The sequence below is a fragment of the Lupinus angustifolius genome, chromosome LG04 (assembly GCF_001865875.1).
Source record: "Lupinus angustifolius cultivar Tanjil chromosome LG04, LupAngTanjil_v1.0, whole genome shotgun sequence".
NCBI classification, from domain to species: domain Eukaryota; kingdom Viridiplantae; phylum Streptophyta; class Magnoliopsida; order Fabales; family Fabaceae; genus Lupinus; species Lupinus angustifolius.
In genome coordinates this window covers 1,700,769-1,710,187 of record NC_032012.1, presented here as the reverse complement: position 1 = coordinate 1,710,187, position 9,419 = coordinate 1,700,769, and the positions used below count along the sequence as shown (strand labels likewise).

General features: G+C 35.0%; 1 protein-coding gene and 1 long non-coding RNA gene across 5 annotated transcripts in view; one reads left to right on the top strand and one right to left on the bottom strand.

Annotated features, from left to right (window-relative positions):
* LOC109345046 overlaps positions 1-5,477 on the bottom strand; it is a 17,070-nt gene extending 11,593 nt beyond the window's left edge. The window contains exons 1-2 of the long non-coding RNA XR_002107381.1: positions 5,466-5,477; positions 2,827-2,833 (exon numbers count right to left, since the gene is read on the bottom strand). This is a non-coding gene — a long non-coding RNA (uncharacterized LOC109345046). The remainder of the gene's footprint in view (positions 1-2,826; positions 2,834-5,465) is intronic.
* Positions 4,242-9,226, top strand: LOC109345044 (mediator of RNA polymerase II transcription subunit 18). Of its 4 annotated transcripts, none has more exons than XM_019583801.1 (6): positions 4,242-4,370; positions 5,713-5,763; positions 7,072-7,171; positions 8,054-8,111; positions 8,194-8,550; positions 9,116-9,226. In XM_019583801.1, exons 2-6 carry the CDS (start codon positions 5,728-5,730, stop codon positions 9,222-9,224), a joined length of 660 nt encoding a protein of 219 aa, XP_019439346.1. In that variant the 5' UTR covers positions 4,242-4,370; positions 5,713-5,727; the 3' UTR covers positions 9,225-9,226. The 4 variants fall into 4 exon arrangements, with proteins under 4 accessions (XP_019439346.1, XP_019439349.1, XP_019439347.1 ...); XM_019583804.1 differs by having other exon boundaries at positions 4,245-4,370; positions 5,726-5,763; XM_019583802.1 differs by having other exon boundaries at positions 4,258-4,355; positions 5,708-5,763.

Below are 9,419 nucleotides of genomic sequence, written 5' to 3'. Positions count from 1 at the left end.
ATTCCACAAAACCGAGATGATATTCAAAGGTACTTAATAATTATGTAATAGGTAATTGCTTCGATAAGATTGTACCGGCGTTAGAATTTATTCTAACAAAGCGGAGATGGGGCAAACAAGGAATGACTTATTTACATGACTATTAAAGAAGTAAGTTGTAACTGGAATATTTTTGAAACAATTATACCGGCGTTGAATTTATTTCAACAAAGTCGAGATGATGAACAAAGAGTAAAACCGAGTTCTCTTACTTAAACAAAAATAAAAAAAGAACATAACGAAGATGAGAGTATTAATCTTTCAACAAATTGACACTATTGTCAGAACGATTTGTTGAGAGAGAAAACTCCCAACAAAACACCGAAATAGGCTTTCAACATTGGGCAATCCAGTCCATTTCTCCTAGCCAGCTTCTCAGGTGATGATTGGTTTTCAGAGCACATAGGTCCAAATGGTTGAAGATGTAGGGCACATGAAGAAAGTGTGATCAACTATTTCTTCTTGCTCACAAAAAACACATTTTCCATTAGTGTTGATTCCAAATTTGAGTAATTTGTCCTTTGTAGGTAGTCTCTGTTGGAAGCCAAGGCAAAGGGTAAACTTGGCTCTAGGTCTAGCCATATTTCCATAAAAGAATTTCCTCCAGGTGACTTTGTGTTTGTGGCCTCGAATTTCCTTGTACATACTTATAGTTTTGAATTTCTTGTTTGTGGTAGCATCATACCAGGTTGTGATATGCATGGCAAATGGTCTGCACTTCAAAATAGATTTAACAATCCAAGAGCAATTTGTGCTAGGCTGATAATCTGCAATATTAGTTCCCTTCAAGTAATAAGTGTGGATCCATCTGACCTAGAGATTGTCAGTTTTTTTATGCCAGGTTCCAAAGCAATTTGGCCATGGTGGCCTTATTCCAGTCCACTAGAGCAATGATGTTTAATCCCCCAACATGTTTAGGATCACATACATGCTCCCATGCCACTAGAGCGTTTCTGCAACTGACATCTTTTCCACTCCAAAGGAAAGTTCTGCACTTGGTTTCAATATGTTTTAGGACCTTTTTTTATAAAGGAAATACCTGCATCCAATAGTTGGCAATGGAGAAGAGGACACTCCTAATAAATTGAAGCCTTCATGCATAGTTGAGTAACCTAATGCTCCAGTGCAATTAGAGAATTCTTTGAATTTATCCATCATGAGTGCAACTGATATCTGGTCTCCTATGCTAAATAGTAGTAAATCATCAGCAAAGCATAAGTTTGTGATGTCCAGCACTTCACATTTGGGATGAAAGTTGAAATTATGATCAAACTTTAAATCTTGAAAGACTCTATGCAGGTATTCCATCACTATTACAAACAAAATGGGTGAGATGAGGTCACCTTGTCTCAATCCTCTTTTAGCTTTGAGTATACCAGTGGGAATGCCATTCATAGAGTATCTGTAAGACACAAATCTTACACACAACATAGTCCATCTAATGAATTTATGGGGGAAACCAAGTTCAGTTAGAATACTCTCAAGAACATCCCATTCTAGTGTATCATAGGCTTTATGTATATCTATTTGAATCATACATCTTAGTGAAATACCCTTTCTATTATACCCCCTTACCAATTCCTAGGCCAGGATAATATTATCATGAATTGTTTTGCCTGGGATAAAAGCAGATTGACTATCATCAACCACATACTCTATGACCTTAGCTAGTTTTCTAGTTAGAATCCTCGAGATGATTTTGTAAATGGTTGTACAACAAGATATGGGTCTCATCTCTTTCCAAGTGCTAGCATCACTATGATTTGGCAGTAATGTCACCAGGGTGCAGTTCATAGCAGGATAAAGACTTTCAACATCAAAGAATTCATTGACAGCTCGAAGGACATCAAATTTAACAATAAACCAAGTTGTTTTGAAGAAAAGTAAGCTATAACCATCAATACCCGAGGCTTTGTTATCACCAATATTGTGTAGAGCTTCCAAAACTTCTTTCTCAGTTACATTTTGAGTTAGGTTACAATCCATATCTCTATTGAGGTACTTCCCATTCTTAGGGCTACTAGGTTAACACCTGTTCTGTGATTTGAGGTTGTGCCATCTAAATTTCTATAAAAGGACAACACTTTCTTTTCTATCTCCTCCTGGGTATTGACTGTATTCCCCTTAGAGGTTATCAGCTTGCAAATGCCTTTCCTACTGGATTTGTCTTTTATTATAGCATTGAAGAAGGAGTTGTTACCATTTCCAAGCTGCAACCAATTAATTTTTTACTTGCACAATCATGCCCAAGGGTTAGGCACTTATCATAGTATAAGGGCTTCCATTCATACTCTATTTTTTGTTCAATCCTTCTACCCAGGTGATTTTTAATCATAATAGACTCTTTCATTTTGGATGTGACATCTACATCTACGAACACTCTGGCATAGGTCACTGTAAGCTTTTTTTGTTGTGCACTCATTCATAACCACTGATTTACCTACAACACTAGCAACTTCCAAAATACTTTTCTCTTCCCATAGATGCAAAGGTAATTGTGGTAGTTTAATCCATATGGGTAAAACTCTGAGTAGGTCTTCCGTTAGCTCAAAGTCAGGTGTTCATTGTCTTAGATACATAAGGAAACCATAAATGGAGTATGACCATTTTGCTAGTACATCATCCTCATCTTGTCCAAATTTGAAGCAAATCAGGAAGTACCCATTTTCGTTGTAGTACAACTCTGGAAGATAAATAAAATTCGAGACTTTCTCCTTGAAGGTTTTTATTGCGTTCATGGACAAATTTTCACCTAATGCATATATAATCAATGCGTCTTCCCATAACTTCATTTCTGTGGCCACTTCTTCTTCCTCAATTTGTATTTCTATCTCACTATCGATGAAAGTAGGAGATATAAATCCAATTGAGATGCCTATGTCCGGACTTCTATTACCCTTGATTATATCCACCCATGGTTGGGGGGGATTTTTGGATTGGTCGTCCATGGGTTGAGTAGGATGTCTTCGACTTTCTTGCTAATTTTTGGAAGTGGGGTACCTAGTGGGGATTGCATCTCACATGTTGCTACATCTTTGTCCTGCATATCATGGCGTACGTCTGCTTTTGTATCGAAATCGTTTGGGAGAGTGTCCAATTGATATGACATCGTCGCCGTCGTTTTCTTCAACCGACCACGCTTCTTCGTCATTGGAAACTCTGCTTAATTATTTACATTTTTCATATACATACAAGTCAATTATCTAACTCGTTTTTTCATTTGATTTATAATAGGAAAATAACCTTAATAAAATATTTACATTGTCCATATACATACAAGTCAATTATCTAACTTATTTGAGGTTGCCTAATGCTAAAACTCCTTCTCTTGTTACCCAATAATTATGAATTCAAATCCAAAAAATAACCTACTCATATTTATACAATATATCATTCATCATTCATTGTTTAACTGCCGTTATGACTAGGGATATGCATGATTCGTCTCTACCCGCTTATCTGGTATGACCTAATCACGATCTGGTCTGAATAGGGTCATTCTCATCGAGTTTAGTGTCGTATTCGGTTAAAAAATGAGACTCAGTCAATATTTATGGCCGCTTAGGGAACAAGCATGATACAAGCTGCCCCATATTTGTGTGTGTCTCAATTCAATTGTGTACAAAATAATGACAATTATTTGATTTAAAATATGATTAATTATATAATTGTTTCATGATATATATATATATATATATAATGGGGATCCATTTACACCAAAGTTAAGTTATACTAGTTACACTTCATTTCAGCCATCAATTTTCTTAAATTCAACAAACCAAATAGGTTAAACTTAATTTTTTTTAGGATTTCTCTTTTTCTCTCAAAACATTTATTTCACTCACCCTTCTGGTATACTGGAGTGTAAATGAATACTTCTTATATATATAATTTTATATGTCAAATTATATATTAATAATAATGTAATATGAGAAGGCTAATCGCGTCCTTATTTAGGATTGTGTTACCTTCGTACCAATGGTCGGATTCAGATTTAAAAATTAACTTAGATCAATATTTAGGATGGGGTAAATGATTGTTCAATCTAATCAATGCTCAACTTTAATTATAATTGACTCTTCAGAAAAAAAAATATATAAAAAAAAAATAGTACAAATGAGTATATATCAAAATTAATTTTGAACTCGCCATGTCAGCTCGAAACTGAAAACTCATAAATTAAGCAGGTAAATTAGCAAACCTTGATTCCTGCCAGATAAAACAAGTGTTGAGAGGTTCTCCATCCAGTAACCACCGCGTCAGACGCTGCCACCGACGGCCGTGTTCAATCCTCCAGCCGCTATTCAGTCCTCGTTCGTCCTCAGCCTTAGGTAACTCTCTATTCATCTAGATGCCAATCGTCTTTGGTATCTTTCAAAGCGTCAGTTAGTGTTCTCTTTCACAAAATTGGTCTCTATTGTATTCTTAGATTTCAATGACTTGCTCTATGCAATTTATGTTTCTATTATTTCCGTCTGCATATGTATGTAACTGATCAAATAGGTCTTTATATATTTTTGTTTTTTGAGATATCAAATTAACTGTTTGAAACAACCAACTTAATGTGCATCATTTGCTATGCCTTCTAAATTCTGAAAATGTTGTAAACTTTTGTTGTTGTGTTTATGTTTTCATGATTGAAGTTATTGTCTGAATTGACAATAACAAAAACAGAAGGCACTGAAGTAACAAAATAATGTTTGTTTTTTTCATTTCCAGTAGGCACATGGCCATGGTAGTTAGGATCGCGATCTCACTCGTGGAATCACAGATTTATCATACAGCATTGTTATGTGACATGGCAATGTTGTATGACAAGTCTGTGGTTTTTTCTTAAATAGTGATCAATTTTAGGGTTTTGACTTTTGAAGATTGAAGAACCTCCTTCACATTATCAACTCTGCAGTTGTCAATTGGGATTTGATCTTCTTGATCTCAGTAGAAAATGAGTGAACGTCTTGTTCTTTGGTTTCTACGAATCAAGTGTCTGACTTATTGTGCTGTTAGTTTGGGTTTTTGCCTTGATTTGTGACTTCAAGTCTTATTTTGTTGCACTCGTTCTATTCTCTATTATAGATTGGCAGATTAGTTGCAGTGTTCCAACAAGAAAAAATAATACAGTTGTTTGTAGTTGTATACTGAATCACCTGTAGTTTTATTTTTTCCAATAGATCCTTCGGCTGTAAGTGATATCTGTGAGTTTAAGAGATGCTTTCAAAATCACAATTTGTTGAGGCTTTGTTACAATTCACAAAATTATACTTTAATTATCAGATTAGTGATATAAATTTTACTTTCTAAAATTTAAGTGTTTTTTGGGGTGAAATTTAAGTTTTTTTAGAAGTGAAATATTTTACACAATATACTAGGTCAGACAATGTTTGTTAACTTTTGTGTCAGTAAGAATTTCATTAAATATTATTAACATATTCTGATACAAGTGTATCCACATGTAATTTATCTGAGTCTGTTTGAGTGATTGATAGGGCAAAGAAGGAATACTGAAATGAACATATTTTCTTCTTTTGTTTTAAGAGTAACTGATTTTTTATGATGGTGAAAGTTAGAAGCAAGAAGCTTGATGTTTGTTTTAGATGTAAAATAAATGTAGGATAAATTTTTATGAATGTTAAATTCTATTAATAATTCCATAACCTCTGATATCTAATGTAGCGAAACAAAGCAGATATGGAATGCGTGGTTCAGGGAATTATAGAGACACAGGTGAGTTTATATTTTCTTTGACTTTTCAAGGGTTCTGTTTGAAGAATTTAATCTATCTTAACTTTCACGTTTGTCTCTTGCTGATAGAATTTTTGGTTCCTGCTTTTATGGTCCATCCCACTTCATATTATATTTATAATCTCGACCAACTTTTGCCTTTGTTTCTATATGCAGACTATGCTCATTAACATATTGCTTACATTAATATTTGGATTCTACCAATGAAAGGTAGCTTTAGGTTTCAGAACACAAATGCCGTATGCATTAAGGCAAGAGATTGAGTAGCCACCTGACTGAACCATTTTCTCAAACAAAGTGTAAAGAGGAAAGCATAAATGGGCATGATAGAAACAAATTTATAACTAGTAAATGATCACAAGAGTAATTTTTCCTAACAATAGAATAAGTTTGATATAATCATCTTGTACATGGTTTGAGCATCCTAAATTTTCACAAAGTAAAATTCTTGCTGCTACTCAGCTGAAGGTGTGTTTTCTTTAATGTGATATTCATGCTTGAAATAAAAAATAGAATTGTTTTGGAATATGTTTATGTAATTGCTGCCTGTGCTTATTCTTGTTCTATATTTGTCTATAGTGTCGTACCAAAGGTTTCTACAATATCAAATTGCAAGGCTGATATCCACTCTTGTAATATGCATATTCATACCTTCAACTGGAATATTGACTTAACATTCACAAATATTTATTTTTCCTATGGAAGTATTAGAATATTAGCACCCAAATTGGTCACTTTCACTACTAAATTTCAAGCAGTCATTTTGTTTGAAACCTCTTACAAACATATGTTGACAACTTGTGTTCACATTTTCTCCTAGTTGAACCAATGTACTGCTCCCTTTGAATGACTGATGCTTGTTTGCTGTCATTCACATAAATAACTTGATCCTGTCTAATATGAAATTATATAACGTTTTATTAGGCTGTCAATGGTGTCTAGGAGATTTAGTGTACATGATTGATTATTAAACTGTGTTTGATTTTGCCTGGGAATCTTAACCTTTAAGAAGACAGTTTCTGTTGATGCCTGTCATTGATTGCATATCTCCTAGTTCCCTTCTGTACCCATTCTAAGTAAGTAATTTTTTTATGGAATGTACTAAATTAAACTATTGCTTGAAGCTAAAGAATAAAGTAAACATTTCTTTTAGCTCAGTACATGCATAAATTGTGTAAGGTAATCGAAATATGTTATCATAATATTACATTCTTTTCAGTAGGAAACCTTCATGTGGCCAGTCTGTGTTGATGATATACTTAACATTTTCTATTTTGTTATCTTCCGCAGCATGTTGAGGCCCTTGAGATTCTTCTTCAAGGATTATGTGGTGTTCAGAGAGAACGATTGAGGATCCATGAAATATGCCTCAAGAGTGGTCCAAATCTAGGTAAGTGTTTTCTTTTAATATTTTGCTCTGTTGTGACCAACATGTTCTTTTGCGAGTTTGTGTGTTATGAAAGAAATTCATTACTAAAAAAGATGGAAAGAATAGAGTATGAAATAACTCATGGTAGAGAACAGAAATCTACAGAACAAAGGCTCCATTCCCTCTGCATGTCTATGGTAGCAAGCCCCTTAGAGTGTCAATGAGATGAATGCCATTGAAAAGAGAGATAAAAAGTTCAATTTCATATCAGTCAGTGTCATAGATGAATGCTTGCTTTTCAAGATAAGTGTATTTCCACAGAACGTTGTCCGATTTACTCCTTCCAGATCTCCGAAGGCAATATTGACACATTGCTTCAAATTTCTGAGGGAATACTTGGAATTCTTTTGGAAGCCTCAGAAAGAGTAGTCCAGATATGGTTGGCAGCAGGCTACCATAGAGATTAAAATTTTCTTATCTTTTTGCACATAATGTACATTCTTTATTGAGTGCTTGCCTCAGAGTATTCAACATTATCTTCATTCAAGCATATGCTGTTCATTAGCATTTAAATGACATGATTCATACTCTTTTTGTAACTCTGATGTACAGTACTTATTGTATTGGCTTTAACAATTTTAACTGTCATGGTTACTATTTTGACAATTACTATTCCTTGACCTGCCAATGTGGTCAGCATTCATGGTGTAGGTTTACTCTGTATTGCATTTTCCCTATATAGAGGTGAATGAGTGTATCCAATCTCCAATGTTTACATCATGTGTTTACTTTGACTTTCCCAGTGTTCATGAATGAGTTGGTGCACACATGAAAACAACGCTGAGTAAATATCATATTCTGGCCCTTTCCAAGTTGGTCATGATTTATGGCTTTTCTTTCTAGGTACTGTAGCCTCAGAGGTTCGAATCTTATGTAATCTCGAGCAAGCTGAACCCTCATGGTAAACCATGCAACTCTATTATCGTTTGAGCTTTTTGCTGCATCCACGTATACATTTATTACAAGCTTTATGACTTGTCCAGGACTGTTAGACATGTAGGGGGTGCAATGAGGGGTGCAGGCGCCGAGCAAATTTCTGTTCTGGTTAGGACAATGGTGGAAGCCAAAGCAAGTAAGAATGTGCTACGAATGTTTTACACACTTGGGTACAAGTTAGACCATGAGCTGCTGAGGGTGGGGTTCTCCTTCAATTTCTTCAGGGGTGCACAAATCACTGTAACAGTGTCATCAATCAATAAAATGCTGAAGCTTCATGCAACTGATGAGGCCGTGCCAGTAACACCTGGTATCCAGCTGGTTGAAGTAACAGCACCTGCAACTGCTGAAGCTTATACTGAAGTTGCTTCTGCTATGTCTTCCTTTTGCGAATACCTTGCACCGTGAGAATCTTTTACCATCTTTCTTTAATTACAGAAAAAGAATCTTTCACTGTCTTCTCAATTAAACACATTTCTACACTTATGTAAATATTTACTCATTAGGTGGCTGATACCGCATGTAGCTCTGTATAGTGTAGGCTGGTAACTGGCGGGTTATACTCTTCTTAAACTTTATTGTGATTGACAGATCATAGCGATCAAAATATAATTTGGCATGTTTTATATCACATAGTCATGATTGTCTAAGAATGTGAGTTTGGCGCAATGGTAAGGTTGTTGTTTACTGATCATGAGGTTGCGAGTTCAAATCCGGGAAATAGCCTCTCCGCTTGTAGGGTAAGGCTGTATATATCTACTATCCCCAAACCATACTAAGTGGGAGTCTCATACACTGGGTCACCCTTTTTAGTCGTGATTGTCTAAGGCATTGTCATCCTATTAGAATTGGTCATTGGGTCTGATCAATTTGTGATCTAGCAACTCTTTAATTCTGCATAAGGATATGATGCTTTGGTTTGTTCCATCATATTACTAACACATCCAACTATTCGGTGTTTTTTCTCAGGCTTCTCCATCTGTCCAAACCAGGCATTTCAACTGGAGTTGTTCCTACTGCTGCTGCAGCTGCAGCGTCTCTTATTCAAGAAACTGATGAATTCAGAGAGAAGAGTTGAGAGAAAACTGAGTATTGCTTATATATTGTATGGCTGCTCCTTCACTACTGTGTTCTCTTAATAAGCATACAATGATTTTTATTTATTTTTTAGAACCCATTTTTCTCCTTCACAGTTTCATATATCATGATTCTATTTTGAATATTGAATGCATATTGAAATCTAAGGTTTCACAAATTCACACACACACAGATA

Coding starts and splice junctions, on each gene's coding strand:
- LOC109345044 (XM_019583801.1), top strand. CDS start 5,728: ATGGAATGCGTGGTTCAGGGAATTATAGAGACACAG. Junction 5,764..7,071: donor AGGGAATTATAGAGACACAG/GTGAGTTTATAT, acceptor TATCTTCCGCAG/CATGTTGAGGCCCTTGAGAT. Junction 8,112..8,193: donor GAGCAAGCTGAACCCTCATG/GTAAACCATGCA, acceptor TGACTTGTCCAG/GACTGTTAGACATGTAGGGG.